The sequence below is a fragment of the Rhinoderma darwinii genome, chromosome 10, assembly GCF_050947455.1.
Source record: "Rhinoderma darwinii isolate aRhiDar2 chromosome 10, aRhiDar2.hap1, whole genome shotgun sequence".
Classification (NCBI taxonomy): domain Eukaryota; kingdom Metazoa; phylum Chordata; class Amphibia; order Anura; family Rhinodermatidae; genus Rhinoderma; species Rhinoderma darwinii.
In genome coordinates this window covers 98893258-98915655 of record NC_134696.1, presented here as the reverse complement: position 1 = coordinate 98915655, position 22398 = coordinate 98893258, and the positions used below count along the sequence as shown (strand labels likewise).

Here is a 22398-nt window from a genome sequence, read left to right as displayed (position 1 = left end):
TCCTGTACAATCCCTTTAATACAGGAGGTGGTGCAAAAACTAACATCTGCCTTCTCCCTGGGAATCCCAGGTCCCTCGGTTTACCTGTATGAATGCTCCGCCTCCCACATGCCAGAATAGATCCCAGAAAGGCAGGTGTCACATTTGCTTATCTTAGCTCAGGCAGTAGCTGTCTATTAGGCCCGGGTTCCCATGTTGCGTAAACGTGGCGTAATTTCTGCAACGGAATTGTGTGTGGAAATTCCGCAGCGTTGACCGTATCAGCGAAGTGGATGAGATTTAGTAAATCTCATGCCCACGCTGCGGAAAAAACCTGCAGCGTAAAACGTTAATATATTGACCTGCGGTGCGGAATAAAATTTTCATTGATTTTCCGTTGCGTGTTTTCCGCGTTGAATTCAATGGGGATGCAAAACCCGCAACAGAAAGTGTTGCGATTTTCGCGGCATATTCGCAGCGTTCACGCCGCAAAAATCGCAACGCAGGATAAAAACAAAACATACATACTTGCCCAGAACACCCTCCTCCTTCATGCAGTCCGGACTTCTGGGATGACATTGCATCCCATGTGACTGCTGCAGCCAATCACAGGCTGCAGGGTCACATGGCCTGAAACGTCATCCGGGGAGGCCGCAGCGGACGTCAGAGGAGGGAGGAGGCAAGTATGTGCGCTTAATTACGCAGATCGGGTACGCGGCGCGGTTTTTAAGCATCGTATCCGTCCGGTGGGAAACTGGCCTTAGGAATAATGGGGTGCGAACATCCGTTCACTGTAGGCAGTAAAGTGAGATGTTTTCTGTTACTGATTTAGTGTGTAACCCGTTGTGCTGACAACTAGTGGCCGTTGTAGAAACTGCAATTGCGTAATTTTATTTTTACATGATTACACGCAACAAAATATAACTTTTCTAAATACTATTTGTTTGATTTTGGTGACGGTTCCCTCAGTCACTTATAAGACGCCCTCCGCTCCGATGTCTGGACGCGGTGTCAGGCTGTTGACATCTGCGCTCGGTTAGTGCCCCCCGCTGAGCGCTGTTTGTTCAGGAAAGTGATTAAAATGCAGGTCTCCTAGCAGCGCTCTGCAGAATGTGTATAACGTACCGAAGCAGATGTCGCCGTGTCTGACCGTCCTGGGCGCGTTCGCCATCTTAGTGCCATTAATCAACCTGGCACTTAACACCATGTCCCCTCCCCCTAGGCCTTTGCCTCCCTCTCACAGCTTAGGGTTTCCTACAATTGTATCCAGTCTAGACAATCTTCTGTGATCCGTTTTACCTGCACTGATACATTGTAACAGACTATCAGGACAGGAGATGGATAGTGCTGCTGATGTGTTTAGCTCACAGAGGTTTGTCTAGACTGAATACATTGTAACAAGCCCTCTCCTGTGTAGGTCTGTACAGTCTTTCAGCTGGTGGATGTATATAAGAATGTTCCTATTCACTGACAGCAAGCAGAAAATTGTAAAAAAGGTTAGAAACTAAAACTAAAAGTATATTCGAAAATTGCAGAACCTCGATGCCGCCATGCCTCAGTGTACAGGAAGCCTCCGTATTCACACGTGTGTAGCGCATTTATATGATCTGTAATTTATTTAAAGGGATTCTCCAGTTTAGAAAACCCATTTCCATATACGCCATTTGGAAATTCCGAGTTAAACGCGTTGTCCACTTTAAATAATCCCTTTGTGTTAGAATGGTCCCTCAGAAAGAAAATGATTACAGGTTTCCTCCTAGCGATCAGCTGTAATCTGTGAGGGAATATGCAGCAAGTGCTCATTTTTCCTGCAGCGCCACCACAGGAGAAATAAAGAATTGCTCATTTCCCGTTGAAATTAATGGGCATGTCTGTACAATGCATGGACAGGCTGGGTCCTCCAGAGCGAGAGACACTCTTTGTAGCCACTCTCTGGCCTGGCTTATAGATGAGGATCCCGACCAGGAGACCCTCAGCTATTTCAGAATTGCCTAATCTATATTTGAGGACCCCTTTACTAGAAAGGGATCCTGTGTTCAGGATCCTCCTCTCCTGGCCGGAGTGGAGAGCGGTTACATAAAGCGTCTCTCTCGCTCTGGAGGACCTGACCTGTCCTGTATTAAACAGAAAACACATTGAAATGAATGGACACAGTGTAATACTTTATTTCTCCTGTGGTGGCGCTGCAGGGAAACTGAACGCTTACTGACAGGTTTTTCCACAGATCACAGCTGATCGCTGGGGGTCCCAGCAGGGCGAAACTTTGCGATCAGTTTATTATCAAGAGACCCTTCTAATAAATGGGCATTGTCCAAAGCGGAGACCCCTTTTAAGAGGTGATATCCGGCATGATCTGCGCTCCTGGTCTGTTCTCTGCACCGCACTCTTCACGGTGAACACGGTTTTACTATTCGTTGCCTCTGTGAAGAGCTGACTGTGACGGAGCGAGGGGGTGAGCGCGGCCCCTGATCAACAACCGCTGAGTCCCGCTCCTGCAGCCCGGCTGGTGAGCAGCGGCGCCTCCCGGCTTTGGCCTTCTAGTCGTGTAGGAAGCAAAAGTTAATTTAATCTTCCCTTCGCCGTAATGCGCTTTTAAACACGCTCCGGGGTCCGTTCGGCTACCCAGAGCTTTAGAAAACGAACCCGGCTGTCACCGCGCCGGAGAAATTCTTTGTCCCAGAAGCCAAAGTTAAAGGTGGGAGCGGGGGAGGGGGGACGCTGTCGCTTCTCATTACCGAGAAGGACTTTACAGGTTCCCTGGCGGTGGTGGCGCGGGGGCAGTAATTGGCGTTATTGATGGATTTGTCTGAGGGATCAGTCAGAGCCGAGTCCTGGGGGCCCGATGGCTCTCGACGCTGCAAATGCAACACACAACGTGCTCCCCGGATAACGCTCCACACAGGCCCCGTACATATTAATCATACAATTCAGACTCATCACTGCTGATACCCTGCGGTACCCGCGCTCTCATGCACAACCCCTATACTAAAAGCTTCCACGTGAGCTGCATGTCCTGGCGAGATGGAGGCGAAGACAGACTGGAAGCCTAGATGTAGCAGTGCCAGGTCAGTCATTTAACTCTTTGGGGCCGCGGTGCATGTGCACCATGATAATGAAGTTTACCTGCAATCCTATGTAAATCAGGTTATTGTGAGACCACCATGAGCTTTGCACTACTACATCTAAAAACATCCTCTGCTACATCTAAAAACATCCTCGGCTCTGCTACATCTAAAAACATCCTCAGGTCTGCTACATCTAAAAACATCCTCAGCCCTGCTACATCTAAAAACATCCTTTGCTCTGCTACAGCTTAAAACATCCTCCGCTCTGCTACATCTAAAAACATCCTTCGCTCTGCTACAGCTAAAAACATCCTCCGCTCTGCTACAGCTAAAAACATCCTCCGCTCTGCTACAGCTAAAAACATCCTCCGCTCTGCTACAGCTAAAAACATCCTCCGCTCTGCTACAGCTAAAAACATCCTCCGCTCTGCTACAGCTAAAAACATCCGCCGCTCTGCTACATCTAAAAACATCCGCCGCCCTGCTACATCTAAAAACATCCTCGGCTCTGCTACAGCTAAAAACATCCTCCGCTCTGCTACAGCTAAAAACATCCTCCGCTCTGCTACAGCTAAAAACATCCTCCGCTCTGCTACAGCTAAAAACATCCTCCGCTCTGCTACATCTAAAAACATCCGCCGCTCTGCTACATCTAAAAACATCCTCCGCTCTGCTACATCTAAAAACATCCTCAGCTCTGCTACATCTAAAAACATCCTCCGCTCTGCTACATCTAAAAACATCCGCCGCTCTGCTACATCTAAAAACATCCGCCGCTCTGCTACATCTAAAAACATCCGCCGCTCTGCTACATCTAAAAACATCCGCCGCTCTGCTACATCTAAAAACATCCTCCGCTCTGCTACATCTAAAAACATCCGCCGCTCTGCTACAGCTAAAAACATCCTCGGCTCTGCTTCAGCTAAAAACATCCGCCGCTCTGCTACATCTAAAAACATCCGCCGCCCTGCTACATCTAAAAACATCCTCGGCTCTGCTACAGCTAAAAACATCCTCCGCTCTGCTACAGCTAAAAACATCCTCCGCTCTGCTACAGCTAAAAACATCCTCCGCTCTGCTACAGCTAAAAACATCCTCCGCTCTGCTACATCTAAAAACATCCGCCGCTCTGCTACATCTAAAAACATCCTCCGCTCTGCTACATCTAAAAACATCCTCAGCTCTGCTACATCTAAAAACATCCTCCGCTCTGCTACATCTAAAAACATCCGCCGCTCTGCTACATCTAAAAACATCCGCCGCTCTGCTACATCTAAAAACATCCGCCGCTCTGCTACATCTAAAAACATCCGCCGCTCTGCTACATCTAAAAACATCCTCCGCTCTGCTACATCTAAAAACATCCGCCGCTCTGCTACAGCTAAAAACATCCTCGGCTCTGCTTCAGCTAAAAACATCCGCCGCTCTGCTACATCTAAAAACATCCGCCGCTCTGCTACATCTAAAAACATCCGCCGCTCGACTACATCTAAAAACATCCGCCGCTCTGAAAACCTCCTCCGCTTTATTATTCCAGCCAATGGCTTACAGGGCATGCTGGGAATTGTAGTTTCACAACAGCTGGAGTTTGGAAGGCTGCTGATCCCTGCTCTCTTTATTGCTTAAAGGGGTTCTCCATAATTAGAATTAATTGGCTAACTTCTTCCAGAAACAGCGCCACACCTGTCCATGGGTTGTATCTGGTATTGCAGCTGCGCTCCGTTAAAGTGAATACGGTTGAGCTGCAATGCCAGATACAACCTGTGGACAGCTGTGGCGCTGTTTCTAGAAATTAGCCATTTTTTTTTTGTGTCTGTTTAACCCCCTAATGGTTTTTATCTGCTCCAGGGAGAAGCTGGGTGACAAACAATATAAAGCATCACTCCGCTTTCCTGGGGTCCTGAATGACACTCTTGTACCTAGTTATGCAGAAAAAGAGAAGAGCAGATCTATTCTTAACAGATTCCGATGACATTCAGTAGCCTGGGAAAGTTGGATGACAACCAGTACAGCTCCCACATGGGTCATTACCCAGCTTTGCTAGAGTCCTGAATAACAGATCTGCCTGTTTTTGCAGAAAGGGGGGGGGGGGAGAGAATTCTCACCTGGGAAAGCTGGGTGACCACCCCAGTGAGCGCAGGAGTAGCAGTCGTATTTGTTACCAGGAACCCCCGCTCCCCGCCGTGCTCTCAGGATATGATTTGCTAGAATTGCGGCGGTGTTGGGGTTCAACCATTACCGGCGGCGTCCTTCCTTCCTCTCATTTAGGGGTCTTTAATTTCCCGCCAGACCTGTGACCCAGCTTTCCCAGTGCCCTGAACATCTCTCAATGGAACGCAGCGTCTTTTTGATTGAGTATTTTTGTGTGTGTGTGTGACCTCCAGCAGCGCGGGCTCCCCGCGGCCCCCGCTCCCCGACATTAATGTGACCTTAACCAGTACGGGTGGAACACAAAATGCTAGAATGTGATTCCAAAGAAGAATTCCTTTAATCTGACATTGATGGGACCTGATAGGTGCTGGATTATCAGATATTCCGGTTTATTGGACTTTTTTGGAAATTGTCTTAATTGTAAGGGTAGAGGACGTTCTGGGAGCCCCCCCAAAAAAACGGCCTGCAACTTCACTTTGAGAGGAGTTTGCTCATTGGTTCTCTCAGCGTAATCTTCACGTGTCGGATTATCAGACGTTCTGTATCATTGGATGCTGGATTATAGGAATTTCAATGTTTTTTTTTACTGAAAAATGAAGTCTCGTTCATTATCTCTCAATCTGTCATCTGAGCTCCCACCATGCATTGCTTTCTGGTAACCCGCAAACCAGCAGATTTCTCGGTGCAGCTTTGGAGGTGAATGGAGTAAAAATAATCACGTGACTCAAAATCATTTTTTTTTAAAATTTATGGAGATATTCGCGTGGGAATATTGTAAATTCATCCTCCGAAATGGCGCTTTTAGATGCACAATAATTCAGCCAAGACGGTCGATACTCACACGCCGTTTTTGTAGCGTTCATCACGTGGCGGCAGTCCTCTAATGCAGCGTGTCCAGACGTCTGTGGGAAAGAGAGGTCTGAATGTGGGAGTTCTGGCCTGCGTTTCATGCTGCCACCAGTAGGGGGCTCCATCTTCTCCCAGGTTGCTAGAAAGGACTTTATTTTTAAGCTGATTTGTTACACCTCCTTACTCTTTATGGAAATGGGATCCCACACTGTGCCAGGTGCTGCGTGGATCAGACACCTGCCAGGTCCGACGCTCTCAAATAAAAGAACTCCTAAGCAAAATCGGCTTAAGACCGGCGTGTCGTAAGTACCAAGAACGGTGAGAAATCTCAAAAATATCCATCACGCTGACCGCTTATTTTTGGCTACTCTAAAAAAAAAAAAAAAAAAAAAAAATAAATATATAATGTTTTTGATTTTTTTTTTTTGGTGCCATTGTTGTTTTTGCACTTATTCAGTCTTATCATTTACCCTTTAGATTTCCTAAAATTCATTGAATTAAAAAGTGAGGATCTGTCGCCTCTCGTGACATCTATTTTAGTAAATACTTGTATTCCCCATAAAAAAATTCTGGAGCATCTTTTCTTAGAATTCCGCATTGTACCGTCCCTCTGTTATTCCTCCTATAAATTTATGACTAAATTGACAGCTGGGTGTTACCAGTTTGGGGCGGACACACCCCTATGACAGGGAAATGGTAACATCCAGTTGTCTATTTATTCATAAATTTCTAGGAGGGATAACAGAGGAACGGCACATTGCAGAATTCTAAGAACATATGTTCAGAATGTTGATTTCTGGGGAATACAAGTGATTCCTAAAACAGACATGTCCGGAGAGGGGATCGGTCCGCTTTAAGCGATCCCCCTACGTGATCGGTCAGGCAGGTTCCCTTTAAGAGCCTGAAGACATTGACTCTGTCTGGGCCTTTTCTTCATAAGGGTAAAATAAAAGCAAATCGAAGTCTCCTCCTGCTCACAGGGCTGTTGTGGATGTTGCTCAGTTTCGAGAAGACCCCACGAGGGCCATCTAGCCCCCCACCCCTCCTTATAGATCTGCAGAGTGTACCCCCTCCCCCTCCCCCCATATTCTTATTGTTATAGATCTGGAGATGCCCAGCAGTTCCTTAGTCCCCCCCTGTGTGTCCTGTCCAGCGGCTGCGTTCTCTTCACATCTCCTGAACGAGGGGCTCGGAGACCCCGGCTTCGTTCTCAGGGACCAGTCCCCCCTCCTCGGCATCCAATCCGCAGACCTGTCAGTTCTGCTTTTCCGCTCCAGTAATTTTGCAGCAGTGAATCACCCGCAGGTTGTTGCTGCTCATCAAAGTCAGACGGGACGGGGGGGGGGGAGACTTTTGGATGATGCGCACTGAACTTCCCAATATTTCCAAGCAGCCCCCCACGATTATATTTACTGTTCACCATCCAGGTCTTATTCGATGTCCTCCTATAACTCCATGTACTGCAGCCACGATGATATCTCCCAGAAATCCATGGCACTCGTCCTTCCTGGTCCATGAATAGAATTCTAGACCTTCAGTGGAGACTGACACGACACTGGTGGAGGACTGTAACTGCATAACTATTGGTTGCAGCTCTTACGTGGCGGCCGTCCGGGATTATCCGCCATCTGTGCAGGAGACCAATATTAATGGCTGAATGGGGGGCCCGAACGTGTATCGCCAAGAGCCATGCAGTTAAACGGCATGCGGATCGACTTTACACGAGGGGACGACTCAGACTAGTATTTTCTAGGTGTGTTTTTTTTTTTTTTATCTGTTTTATATATTATGTTTTTAGGTCTATTTTACATTATTTATTTTTTATGGTGTTTTATGTTCTCCCTGATATATCTGGCAGGCAGTCAGGGTTTTCTTCTGCTCTTCTATTATTTGCAGGACGCTCGGCTGCCCCCGCTCCCCCCATTGTCCTTCCCCCGTCCCCTTCTCATAGCTCGGTGTTGTTTGTTTTCTGCTCTCCCTCCTCTGGTTAATGATTCACATGTTATCTGTTCGCTCCCTCCTCCGATGTCAGCGCAGCCGGCGCACGTCTCTCTGAGCGTGCAATGCTCTCGGACAGGGCGCCGATTAGTAGATTTCACATTCAGCGTTCTCGTGGTTGAGGAGCGACAATCACGCTTCCCCGTTTCATTTCCCTGGCGCTCGGTGCAGAGCCGACGTATCGAGGATGATTACTACATCTGTCAGATGCTGTTTTTTTTTTTTTTTTCTGTTTTTTTTTCTTCGTCACAGTGTTTTTGACCTTGAACAACGTCATCCCCATAACTTTTGCTTTGTGTAAATGTTTTATTTTTAGAATATTTTTTTTTATTTTGACATTTTTTTTTTTTCTCCCCTTACATTCTGTGTGTGATGGAAAATAAGTCTTCATTCGCACTGCGCTTGCCGTGTCCACTTGGCGTAAGCCTTTTTTTCAGCTTTATGGAATAGCGAAATCTTCTGCACTACTCCATACCGAGGCAGCCCACAAAAAAAAAATATTTAGGCCCCATGCACACGACCGTGTTGTTGCGTCCGCAATTCCCCCGCAAATCCACGGGAGAATTGCGGACCCATTCATTTCTATGGGCCCATACACACTATCCGTGTTTTCACGTGTCTCCGCATGTCCGCAAATCCGTGCCGCAGAAACTCAGGACATGTCTTATTACGGCCCGCAAATTCGATGCGGACATGCCAATAGAAGTCAATGGGCCCGTGGAAATTGCGGATACAACTCCGTGTGTCATCCGCAGTTTGCGGATTTGCGGAAATGTTGCTAGGCGACGACCGGGAATGAGTTTTGTCGTCATCCTGTTTTACCTAGGCTTTTTTTTTTTCATCCGCATTTTGCGGATTACATACGGATGAACTGCGGAGGACATTTCACGGAACACGGTCCTGGAATTTGCGGACCAGAAAAACACTACGGTCGTGTGCATGAGGCCTTAGTGTTTTTTTTTTTGTTGTCTATGGCCTAGTTCAGACAGACTTCTTTGCAGCGGAAAAATTGCCCGATTTGGACCATTGATGTCCATGGCAGGTCGGATACGGGAACGCCTGAAGAAAGGGCGTGACTTTTTCTCGCGAGCGTTTTTTTTTTTTTTTTCTTTCTCCGCTCTTGTGAAAAAAAACTCCTCTGCCTCCCATTGAAATCAATGGGAGGCAGTCTCTGGGCCAAAGCAGCGCCAAAAAACGGTGTGAACAGGGCCTATGAGAGACCGATGTCAATGTATGCCTGTACACGTACGGAAGTACCCCAGACATATACCTCCGCCGTACCCCGCCGATACAGCATGAATAGGCCCTAAAACCGGAGATAAATAATTTCCATAGTAGGTCTAATAATATAGAGCGAGGCGTTTCCATATTACAAGGAGCGCGCGCCGGGGCCTCGCTGGTTTCGCATGCGGTGACATCGCCCATGGGCTATACAGTCCTGTGCCCGCAGTCGGCTGTTCTGTGTAATCCCGTTTCCTGACCCGTGGGAAATAGAGGAACTTGTCTTGTGACGGAGAAAGGCCGAAGCACGCCGCCGTAATTACAGGCCTCAAAATAGCGGCTACTTGGCTCCCCGCGGCTTCTCTGAATGCTGCATCGGTGTCGCTTCCAAAAATGAGCTGTAAATTACATGTGAGCCGCACGTACAGGTGTAGTGTCGTAATATAGACGGCTGTTAACGGGTCCGGCTGCCGCAGGTGTAAAGATTCACTCATACTCCACGTCTACATGTCGTTCTACGAGCCCTCGCTGCCTCCTGACTACTTATGGTGCTGCTGCTTACTGTTTTATTCAGGTGCTTGCAGTACTGGATGTGGCCTGTAGGTGTCAGTGCTGCCTTTGACAGCTGGAAGTTCTTATACCGCCAGATTGCAGAATATATTAAAGGGCAACTAAACTTGATAAAAATGTTTAACATAGTGACCTCTCAAAAGTTTTGATCGGGGGAGGTCCGAGCGCTGAGAACCCCGCCGATCGCTAAAACCAAAGCGGCAGAAGCGCTCCCGTGAGCGCTGTGCCGCTTTGTTTCTGATTGGCTTTCTTTTAGCAATGTCCGTACGCCGATCAGAAACCAATGATTTTTAGTGATCGGTGGGGGTCTCGGTGCTCAGAACTCCACCATTCAAAACGTCTGTCACTATGCCAACACTACATGGTGTTCTTTAAAAAAAAACAAAAAAACAATGCAATGAAGTGCTTGCTGTCGGTGAATGGAACATTCTTGTTTAGTTAGAGACTGAAATTTTGCGTTTTTTGCAGGCAGAAAATTCTTCCTCAAAATTCCTTCAGGAATTTTCAGGCAGATTTTGACCTGCCGGCAGTAAACTTGCTACATTTTTCGGCTTCGGCCATTGAGCTCCGCAGGCAAAAAGGTCCTAGACTCCTCACAGCTGAAGGTTTCTTATAATTGTGAGCGGACTTGACTTCAAACACACATATATATACTGGTCCTTCTCAATGAATTAGAAGATCATCAAAAAGTTACTTTATTTCAGTAATTCAATTCAAAAAGTGTCTCTCATATATTCTATAGATTCATTACACACAGAGGGATCTATTTCCAGCATTTGTTTCTTTTAATGTTGAGGATTATGGGAACAGTTAATGAAAACCCCAAATTTTAGTGTCTCAGAAAATGAGAATATTATATAAGACCAATATCACAAATGATTTTTAATACTGAAATGTCGTCCAACTGAGAAGTCTGTCGGTATCTGCTCCCAATACTGGGCCGGGGCTCTGACTCTGCATGAATTACTGCATCAATGCGGCGTGGCATGGGGGCGATCAGCCTGTGGCCACTGCTGAGGTGTTACCAATGCGGCGTGGCATGGAGGCGATCAGCCTGTGGCACTGCTGAGGTGTTATCAATGCGGTGTGGCATGGGGGTGATCAGCCTGTGGCACTGCTGAGGTGTTATCAATGCGATGTGGCATGGAGGCGATCAGCCTGTGGCACTGCTGTGGTGTTATCAATGCGGCGTGGCATGGAGGCGATCAGCCTGTGGCACTGCTGAAGTGTTATCAATGCGGTGTGGCATGGGGGCGATCAGCCTGTGGCACTGCTGTGGTGTTATCAATGCGGCGTGGCATGGAGGCGATCAGCCTGTGGCACTGCTGAAGTGTTATCAATGCGGTGTGGCATGGGGGCGATCAGCCTGTGGCACTGCTGTGGTGTTATCAATGCAGCGTGGCATGGAGGCGATCAGCCTGTGGCACTGATGAGGTGTTATGGAGACCAGGTTGTATGATCGCGGCCTTCAGCTTGTCTGCATTGTTGGGTCTGGTGTCTCATCTTCCTCTTGACAATACCCTGTAGATTCTCTATGGGGTTTAGGTCAGGCGAGTTTGCCGGCCAATCGCGCGCAGTGATACTGTGGTTATTACACCGGGTGTTGGTACTTTTGGCAGTGTGGGGCAGGTGCCGAGTCCTGCTGGAAAAATGAAATCATCATCTCCATAAAGCTGTCAGCAGAGGGAAGCATGAAGTGCTGGGAAATGTCCTTCTAGACGCTGCGCTGACTCCGGACCTGACTCAGTTGGACGACCTTTCGGTATTAAAAATCATTTGTTGATATTGGGCTTATATAATATTCTAATTTTCTGGGAGACCAAATTTTGGGTTTTCATGAACTGTTCCCATAATCCTCAACATGAAAAGAGAAAATGCTGGAAATACATCCCTCCGTGTGTGATGAATCTATACAATATATGAGACACTTTTTGAATTGAATTCCTGAAAATAAACTTTTAGATCTAATTCATTGAGAAGGACTAGTATGTGTGTTTATATATAACCTATACTGATACATTGCAGCAAAATATCAGGAAATAGGAGATTGTCTAGAATGTAAATAAACATGCTCCTATTAGCTGACATACAGCAGAGATCTTACTGCACTGTTCATTATGCGACGATTCTGCTTTATATAAACCATAATAAAATCGTAAGGTACTTGGTTCTTTAATGGGTCTGACTGTAGGGTCTGACTTCTTTCTCTGCTTTTTTCAGGAGACCCTCCGGACTGCGTTAGCCATGGGAGCCGACCGCGGGATCCACGTAGACGTGTCTGCCAACGACGCCCAAGCGCTCGGACCATTCCAGGTCTCCAAAATCCTGGCTGCTCTGGCCAAGAAGGAAAACGTAAACCTGGTGCTCCTGGGAAAGCAGGTGTGTGATGTGCGCGATGTCTCCGATATTACAGCCTCGTGCTCCTGGTGATGGATCTAGGGGCTTCATCTAAGACTCCCGGTAATATCGGCTGCACAGACTGTGAATTGTGCGGCAACCAAGTCTCCTTGAGTCCGGTTTCATATACTTTTCTATGACCATCTGATAATCCAGAATCTCCCAGGTCCCCTTGCTGCTACATGTTCCTGCTCATCCGGCATGAGATGTAATATACGGCACGTTGTGTCTCTCTTCTGCGATCTTCACTCCTTTTGTGTAATGGCCCGCGGCCCCACATGCTCAGCACCGTCTCTTGTCTTCTCTTGCAGGCTATCGACGATGACTGTAATCAGACCGGGCAGATGACCGCTGCTTTACTGGACTGGCCTCAGGTACCTCCAGCCATGGAGCAAGCGGTTTTATTGTTTAGCAAACCGAAATCTTTATCTTTTTTAAAGGGCTCGTCCAGTTTAGAAAAATTTCCATTCACCCTATTAGGGAATGCTGAGATAATAGAGGGGGGGTCTTCTGTTCAGGACCCTCATCCCTTGGTCAGAGTGGAGAGTGGTTACATGGAGCGTCTCTCTCTCTCTGTTCTGTCCTGTATTACACAGACAACACATTGATATGAATGGACAATGTGTAATACTTCATTTCTCCTGTGGTGGCGCTGCAGGGAAACTGAACACTTACTGTTCGGTTTCCCCGCAGATCACCGCTGATCGCTGGGGGTCCCAGCAGGAGGACAATTTGTGATCAACTTATTGGCAAGGGGACCTTCAAATTAGTAGAGATTGTCTAAAGTGAAGAAACCCCTTTAAGAGGTGAGTGTTAAAGGGGTTTCTCTAGTGTTATATGAATAAAGCTTAATCATTGTATAATGAAACGGCAACTTTGCATTTGTGTTTGTTCCGTTGTCAAGATTTCCGCTTGCTGTCAGTGAATGGGAACATTTTTGTTTACATCCAGGGGCTTTTTTTGTGTCTATTCATGATCACAAACAGTGAAGAAATGTCAGGTCTATTAGATCATCTCTTTTATGCAAAGATTAAGCATGTAGATTGATACTGTCCCAATTTTACCCTTGGGTCTTGAGACTCTAGAACTTTACATCAGACGTCCTGACACAGGGGTATTGGATGCAATTGCACTCCTGTGGGGGAGGGGCGGTGACCCGTATGTGGAGGGGTCACTCCAGCGAGCGGCAGAGATGGGGATCCATTACACGGAGGGAAGCCGTCACCTATGACCATGAGTCTTCAACCCCCCCCCCCCCCCCCAGTTTGGCAATTCGGGACCCTATTAGGTAGAAGAATGTGTTGGGGTTTTGGTCTTGTAGATGATAGTAGATCTATAGGGGCACCAGATACATATTCGGAGCTGTGGAGGCAGCGACACAGGAGCGGCAGCTTTATCCTCACCCCCTCATTGATGTTATGTCTCCAGGCCACTTTTGCATCCGAGGTCACAGTGGAAGGCGAGAAGCTGACGGTAGTTCGGGAGGTAGACGGAGGACTGGAAACCATCAGCATGAAGATTCCTGCAGTGGTGACTGCCGACCTACGACTAAACGAACCACGTTACGCTACTCTACCCAACATCATGGTGAGATGAGGCTGCAGCGCGGCTGGGCAGGGGGCGCATGTACGAGTAAAACCCTGTACAGCCCCAGGCGGGGAAATATGGTGTACTTAAAGGGAATGTGTCGCTAGAAAAATATTTTATTTATTTTTAGTTAAACAGTTAGTGTATACATGATTAGACATTGTTCTAATTTTTTTAAATTTTTTTCACAAGTCAGGAAATATTATAAATTAGATTCTAATTTATAACATTTCCATGTGCTGGCCACTAGAGGGTGCAATTCCCAAAATTGCAGCATTGGCATGTGGTAAAGCAACCTCATTGCTTTATGCTGCAAAATTGGAGAAGACACACACGCTCTAGTGTCCTCAAACAATCCCCCCTCCATTATCCTGGCTAGTGCCAGGAGAAAGGAGGGGATTGAATGTTCAAACCTCCTACACTGTGTGCTGCCATTTTTTTGAGCGAATGCACAGTGTAGGAGGATTAGATACAGTGGTAATCACCCAGTATAACACGAACATATACACACACACAAACATAACTTACCTGCTTCTGCCTCCGCTCCCTGTCCTTGCTTCTGAACATATGGACGGAAGCCGCGACCGGAAGTAGTAATCTTACTGTCGGCCGGGGCTTCCGGTCCACATGAAAATGACGCCGGACGTCGCTCTGCCGAAGACCTTCCGTTTGGACTGTGTGGGAGCGGCGCATGCGCCGTTCCCACACAGACGGCGTACGCTATAGTGAATGGAACGGCTCCTGTTCGCCTTCTCTATGGAGTTGTATGTGCCGTATTCCATCTCTGTATGTGTCGATTAACGACACATACACAGAGATGAAAAAAAAAATGGCAGCCCCCATAGAGAAGTAAAAGTACGAAAAAAAGTGACACCTTCCCTTTAAGACTGGAGTGTGAAGAAGGAACACTCTGATCCTTATCCGGGGCTTTGTGTGCCGCTCATGCGAGGCGCAGCTTGTTTACATAATCGGTGTGTGACTGTGCCCTGACTGGCGGGGGTGAGGGCTGTCCTGACTTGTAGGGATACCCTGCCTTGTTTGACCTTTGCTATACGGCCCCTCTCTCTTCTATGTATTCGTATTGACGGAGTGCGTTCCGAGGTACCGAGTCTTTGTCGTCCTGTTTTAACATTTCTATTCCGCGATTTCTCATATGAATCTGTTTCTGGGAGAGCCGGCTGACCGCTGATGATTACCGTGACGGCTACCACATGGGTGACACTCAGCTTTCCTAGACTTCTGAATGGTTCGTCTCTTTGGTTATAGGATGTGATGCCTTTCAGGAGCCTAGGGAAGCAGAGTGACATGTCAATGATGGCCGTATTGGTTGTCACCAGATTTCCCAGATATCCCTATATCCGGCCATAGGCTTTAGAGAGCTGTCGGACGACTGATCTTTCATCTGCAGCTGTTCCTCACAGCCCGCTCTTACACGTGCGCACACAGGGCTCGGGCGCGCGTGCTTGTGTCATCAATGGGGAGAGGGGAGGAGGCCGCCGCCGGACCACTCTGACCGCAGCTTATCTACTAATGGACAAAAGGATCGGGAATGTTGAAATCCAACGTGGCCGACCCTTCTTTCCCTTGACATCAGCCTGTGGGGGGAGAGTCTGGATGCTGCCGTACACCACAGATAGTCCGCTAGACCCGCCGTGATCGCTGTGCTCGGATCACCTACAAGTAATGTGCATGGCCACTTTAAGAGATGGCTGAACAGAACCGGAAGGCCGGTCTCCAGCGGTGTCGGGACCCTGAACGCCCTTCTATTCTTGACTGACGCCATTACTTTCCAGTGACCGTCCACGGTACGTGAGGAGCCGCGGCTGACCATTCTCCATCTTTTACCCTAGAAAGCCAAGAAGAGAGATTGAGACTGTGAAGCCCTCGGACCTGGGGGTGGACACTACAAGCCGTGTACATATACTGAGCGTGGAGGATCCACCGCAGAGACTGTCGGTGTCAAAGTGGAGACCGTAGAGGACCTGGTGAACCAAGCTGAAGGAGAGCGGCCACATCTAGGCCCGGAACTGTCAGGTGAGACCTTTACATTGTGCCGGACGTCTGTCCTCCTCTCGCTGCCACTCCAACTTAAAGGGGTATTACGACCAAAGACCCTTATGGGAGCGATGACAGCCTGACGATCTCCATAGCTCCCATAGACTTCAATAGAGACAGCGACGCGCACGGCCGGATCTTCTAATCTACTTTAATATATTTGCTTGGTGTCTGTGAATGGGAATCTTCTACTTCTACTACTTCTCACAGCTGAGGGTTTGTTACAATTAGTATCCAGTCTAGAAGACCATCTTCAAGTCTGATACATTGTTGCAGCAATATTGTAGGATTGTGTCCTAAGGACACACAAATACGTCTTCGTTTCGGGTGCAGCTTTGTTTAACCGTAGCGCGGTCTTTATATAAAGGTGTAATATCCCTTTAAATATGCTAATTGGTTTTTGAATGAGAAGCAGGCGCAGAAACCTACGACCTGGGCACTCCAGCCCCTCGTTAATCCAGTAGATCTGCCGTCGGTAGCGCAGAGCGGACCCTCTGAATGGCGCTCGTCTGCAGCTGTACCTCGCCAATTAGACAATTAATAAACCTAACTAGGTTAATTGAAGTTGTCATCCTGCGATGTGAAGTGTCTCCTGCCAAGGGTGGGTGACGAGGAAATGGCATCAATATTTTGGTGCCTAATTTGATAAATGCTAATTTTGATAAATATGTTTTTAATGATGTTTTGTTTACAGGGTTTTTTTTTTTTTATGTCGCGCTCACACAAAGCTCAGGCGGCGTGATAAACAGCGTGTCCTCTCCGAGCGCGATTGTTCCAGCAGCCATCCTGACTGTGTATGGAAAGTGGGCGGCCGAGGGGATAGTGGTTAATATTATCCAACACCTGTTAGAGGAGTTTTACGGTGAAAAATCGTCAACTTTTTAATATACGTTGTTTCAAGATCTCCGCTTGCTGTCAGTGAATGTGATCATTCTTGTCTGCTTGCAGTTGCTAAAAGTTTTTTTTTTTTTTTTTTTATCCAGTCTAGACAATTCTCTGAACTCCAGACTGATACATTTACCTGCACTGATACATTGGGACATATTTACTAATGCTGTGAAGTAGCTAGACGGCGTAAACTCAGACCAGGCAGCCACAAAAATGCGCCAATTTTATCACCGTGCACGCGCGCTGTATGATTTTTTATTTTATTTTTAATAGCGCATCTTGCATGACCTCTCACTAATTTACACCTCTTTCCGGAACCCTTTTTAAAAGTGTCTAGCGAGGTACAAACATTAAAATTACGGCAAATTTCGCCAAAATTTGGCGCATTTTTCGGCACGTTCTAGACCCAGACACCGCAGCACATCGGCACAGGGGAGAGGGTTGTGCTGCTGATTTGTTCAGCTCAAATAGGATTGGCTTGAGGATTCAATTGTAGCAAAAACTCGGCTTCTAGTGAAAGTTCCGTAATGTTCGAAAGCAATGTATCAATTCACATAATCTTCAAGATCTCTGCTTGCTTAGCGAATGATACATTATTGTTTTTATCCAGACGCTGAAAACCTCACAGCTGAGGGTTTGTTACAGTTGCATTATGGTGGCCATACACTTCCTTCCGACTTCCCCATTGACATATAGACGTACATGCTTATTTACTGCGGGAACAAAGGATCGGGCATGAGCTAAAGAGCCTGGGCTGCAGGCTGACGACATTTTACCTGCACTGACACATTGTTGCAAACCCTCACCATATCCGTGTAGGTAAAATGAATCCAGGCTGTTTCGCTCACAGACAACCGCCTAGACTGGAAACCATTGTGCCAAATTCCTGAGACGTTTTAGGTCTGTGCGAGTTTTTAAACCATTAATTTTTCCCATTCTCTGACAGCAAGCAGAGGTCTTGAGAAGATGTGCCATTCATGCACAAAATGTACTAGAATGTGGCAAAACTTCTAATTAAGATCAAAGCCCCCCTTTAAGGGCCACACTTTTCTGACCTGCTGGCGCCGCTGATCCATGACGCTGATCCCTCTCCAGTTTATTCTATGAGAAGAACCACGCTGCTGCTCAGGGCGCATCCTATGAATCACAGCATCCTCACCGCCCGCTAATACCCAGGACGCGGCGAGCCCAGTAACCCTGGCTCGGGCTCCATTCCCTGCACCTGGAGTGAGAAGGGTTAAGTGCTGCCATGTCTTGTCATCTCTGAGATATCCGAGTCTTTGTGACAGCGCAGCAGCCGCGCTCGGAGGAGCAGACATGTTGGGTCACAGTGTGCGGTGGAGAACAGATGTGACAATCCTCGCGCGGCTGTTATCACGCGCAGGACGCCGCCGGTGACTCTCCAATCTGACAGGTGACAAATAAGGGAGCGAAGTGTCCGCGCAACCCACAGGCCGCGCTAAGTGCAGGGAATGTGCGCGGGTGCGAGGACCCGATCCCAGTGAGGGGGGGACCGTGGGTAATTGACGCTGGGAAGGTTGCTGACGAGACATCGGGGGTGGCATCACGCGGCTCCGGGGGCCTCTTTACATGACAAGTGTTCACAACTGAGACCGTAAACTATTCCTGGCACTGCCCTGTAATGCCACCCGTCTGCCTGGGAACTCCTGCATCCGTACCCTATGAATCTCAGACTGACCTGATCGCCACAGGAAGTGATCGCCACATTCGAGTGACGGCACTGGTCTCCCTGGTCTGGCGGTCCGGGCGCCTCTTGCATTACGGATTCTGATTTAAAGTGAACGCGCAATCGTAGAATGAAACGCTCCGCAGCTTTCTAATAAACGTTTTGCATTTCAGTCGCTCACCGTGTCTTCTTGCCGTCAGGGAATGGAAATAGTCTTGTTTGGGTGGAGGCTGCACTCCTATGCAGATATAATACTTCTCACAGCTGAGGGTTGGTACACTTGTATCTAGTCTAGACAATCCTCCAGCAGCATCCCAAATCTGTTTGTTACAATGTATCAGTGCAGGTAAAATGTCAGCTGGAGTGCAGTATATTTAGTGGAGCGCCGCCCTTCTTTCTCTAGTGGATCTCTAGGCTCTGTTCACACCTGCGCTAAGATTTCCGTTATTTAGTTCCGTCGGAGGAACAGAACGATAGTGAAAATGGCAGCGCCGCGTCCAACACACGACAAACCAACGCAGCTCGAAGAAAATCCATTGATAAACGGGTTCCGTCATTTTGCCAGGCAATGTGGCGCCGCGTGCTGCGCGATCGTGTCCAGAAAAACTGTGCGAGCCCCAGGGGGCGATGGCAGGCCTCTCCTGTCCGTCATACCTCTCTGTAATATTGGTATTGTCGTATCATTGGGTAACGCTGGGATTTATATGAATTATAGATGGGCGCCCGGCTGTGCCCCAGACAAGTGGCAAACCTCATCAGTGTCCGGTGCCATCACTTGTGTTATGTACTGCAGGAACGCTGCTGCCCCCCATTGCAGGTGTCGGCCGCCCCGTTATAGCTGAGGGTGTCGCCCGCCGCGCACGCTTCCCTGTTTGATCTCGCTAATTGGTCGGTTTCATTATAAAGGAGCCCCTTTAAAATCCGTAAATATTAATTGGTTTTTCGTCTTAAAACCCAGCTGTCCAAGGCTCTAGAATGGCAAATCGGACTAGTAATGAAGATGTATGTCCTTTTGCACTCTTATCACTGGATAACCAGATTGCCGTTCAGGACCCCTAGGCAAGCTGGGTGGTACGTTTTGGAGCTGTATATAGACATGCACATGGACTGTTCCCTATAATGAAATAACGACCAGTCAAGCCGCATTAGGATATTGATTTCTCTGGAAAATGGTTCTGAAAAACCCAGCTTTCTCGGACACCAGAATGACAAATCGGACTAGACATGGCACGATGTGTCCCTTGTGTCTTTTTATTCCTGCATCACTGGTCAAGTTTGTCGTTCAGGACTTTAAGAAAGGTGGGTGTTTAATCTGCGTTGAAGGTGTAATGCAGCCACATAGGCTTTTATCCCAGCTTTCCCAGGCTCCAGAATGGTAAGTTAACCTTGTTATGCCAGTATTATCAGTAAATAACCACACAGTTGTCATTCAGGATTGCAGGAAAGTTGTATACAGATGTATGTGCAGGTGTAGACGTTGTCACGCAGCTTTTCAGACGATATCTGGTTGTGCAATCCTTTATTTCTTGCTCCATTATCGCTGTAATATTAGACCAATTTTCCATTCAGGACTCTAGAAAAGATGAGTCACAACATAAATGGCTAAAGAGCTCCAATGGGAGTCGTCCCTCAGCTTCCCCAGTCTCCAGAATGGTTATATAACCGAGCTTTCTCATTGGTTTATCCCTTCCACCATCATCTCTGCATACATTTGACCTTCAGGCAGCCATATTGCTCGTCACCCAGCTTTCCCAGAAACAGACATTTTTTTAAATTTTGCTTTCCAGATTCCAGAAAGAGCTGAGCTCTGCTGCCGATGTCAGAGGAACGGGTCTCACCGCCGTCCAGCTTTACCGTCCCCCATCACCCATCGGTGCCTTGCCGGATCACTGCCGGCTACGATCCGTAGCGACCTCTCTCGAAACGCGTGAGACGGGTAGAGGAGAATCGCGTGGAGTTCTGAATGTTTTTTTTTTCTCCACTGTAATTAAAGTTTGTCTAGAAATAAACGTTCTCCTTTGTACGTCCGGACCGGCGCTTCCGTATGATTATTTAATAATGGGGCCCGGTGGGGGTTCATGTGACCCATGCAGAGAAGATAAAGGAGCTATAATGTGAGAGCGGCCGTGTGTAACCCCCGATCCCGGAGAAGTCAGCGGCTTGCGCTAAATTTATAAGTCTGTAAATATCTCGGCGGCGTCAGGATCCGTGTAATTATCTGCAGTCTCGTGTCTGGCCACGCCGCCTCCTGTTATTCCTGATAGAACAATGGGATCGGTCTTCATAGAACGGTCCGCGATACTTTTATAATGTCCGACACTTTCTAATCTAAATCCGTGCTGAATATATCTTTAGGGCGGGTTCACACATGGCGGAATTTCACTTAAATTCGCTGCGGACACTCCGCAGCGTTAATCCGCAGCGGAGCCGTTTCTCCATTGACTTTCACTTTAAATTTAGCAGTGTTCGTTTACACGATGCGTACAATTCCGCTGCGGAGCATAGGCTGCGGAGCGGAATTTGGTGTCCGCAGCATGCTCTGTCTGTTGCGGAGCAGTGGCGGACTCATGGCGGAATTTCTCCATTGACTTCAATGGAGATTCAAAGTTCCGCAATGAAGTCCGCAGCTGTCATGCACATGTTATGTGTGCTGCGGATGCGTCTTGCTTTTTTAACTTGACATTTCTTCATTCTGGCTGGACCTATGTATTTCTAGGTCTACAGCCAGACTGAGGAAGTCAATGGGGCTCCGTAATGACGGGAGCGTTGCTAGGAGACGTCAGTAAATAGTCACTGTCCAGGGTGCTGAAAGAGTTAAGCGATCGGCAGTAACTGTTTTCTGCACCCGGGACAGTGACTACCGATCTCAATATACATGTATCTGTAAAAAAACATATAAGTTCATACTTACCGAGAACTCCCTGGGTCTGTCTCCAGTCCGGCCTCCCAGGATGACGATTCAGTGTAAGTGACGGCTGCAGCCAATCACAGGCCAAGCACAGGCTGCAGCGGTCACATGGACTGGCGCGTCATCCAGGGAGGTCGGGGCTGGATGCCGAAAGAGGGACGCGTCACCAAGACAACGGCCGTAAGTATGAAAGTCGTTTACTTTCACTAGGGAAAGTGCTGTCCCTTCTCTCTATCCTGCACTGATAGGGAGAAGGGAAGCACTTTTCCCGCAGTCCGCAGCAGCTAGTTCCGCATCAATGTACTGCACATTTTGTGCAGATCCGCAGCAGAATCTGCAAACGCAGATTCTGTGCGGCATGGATGCGGACAGTTGCGGAGGAATTCCGCCATGTGTGGTCATGCCCTTATAGCAGCTGGAGCTTTGTTTTTTCTGATACAGAGCTCCAAATCCCCTGCATAGTCCTACAGTAAGATAAAAAAAATTCTGTCTACCTGCAGCCGCCACTAGGGGGTGCTAAGGAGCTTACCGCATACTATTTATACATTGCAATCCATGATGAAACTGTATGCAATGAGCTCCCTCTAGTGGTGGCTGCAGGTTTGTCAAATATTTGTCCAATTTGAGTTAAAAATTAACACTAAATGTGGTTTTGGTTTTTTTCCCCATGCAAAATAAAAATATTTTATATAATTTAAATGGAAATGACTATCACAGAATGGCACCTAGGGAAAGTACAACCCTTCCTGGAAAAAAGTACGGCCTCCTACAGCTCTTTTGACCCAAAAATAAAATGTTTAGAACTGCTGGAATGTCAAATCTTCAAATTGGCAGCAAAATGTTTGAATTTTTATTTACATTTTTTAAAATAGTTTTGTCAGATTTGCATTTTTAGTTACACTGACTTTGACCATTATTTTTTTTTCCAATGGGAGAGAATTTTTATTTTAATAATGGTCCAGTTTTTATATGAAGATGGCGGGTTGTGGGTTTAATCTGCTGAGAGTCTAACAAGTGTTTTATATTGTTGTGTATATACAAGG

General features: G+C 47.4%; 1 protein-coding gene and 1 long non-coding RNA gene across 2 annotated transcripts in view; both read left to right on the top strand.

Moving 5' to 3' along the window:
* The window catches only part of ETFB (electron transfer flavoprotein subunit beta), a 52561-nt gene that overhangs the window by 9027 nt on the left and 21136 nt on the right, over positions 1–22398 (top strand). The window contains exons 3-5 of the mRNA XM_075840385.1: positions 12054–12212; positions 12542–12604; positions 13659–13817. Of these exons, the coding sequence (XP_075696500.1) occupies positions 12054–12212; positions 12542–12604; positions 13659–13817 (381 nt within the window). The remainder of the gene's footprint in view (positions 1–12053; positions 12213–12541; positions 12605–13658; positions 13818–22398) is intronic.
* LOC142662258 (uncharacterized) lies at positions 15688–20456 on the top strand. Its single transcript, XR_012850893.1, has 2 exons — positions 15688–15851; positions 20235–20456. It is a non-coding gene; the product is annotated as an uncharacterized LOC142662258 (long non-coding RNA).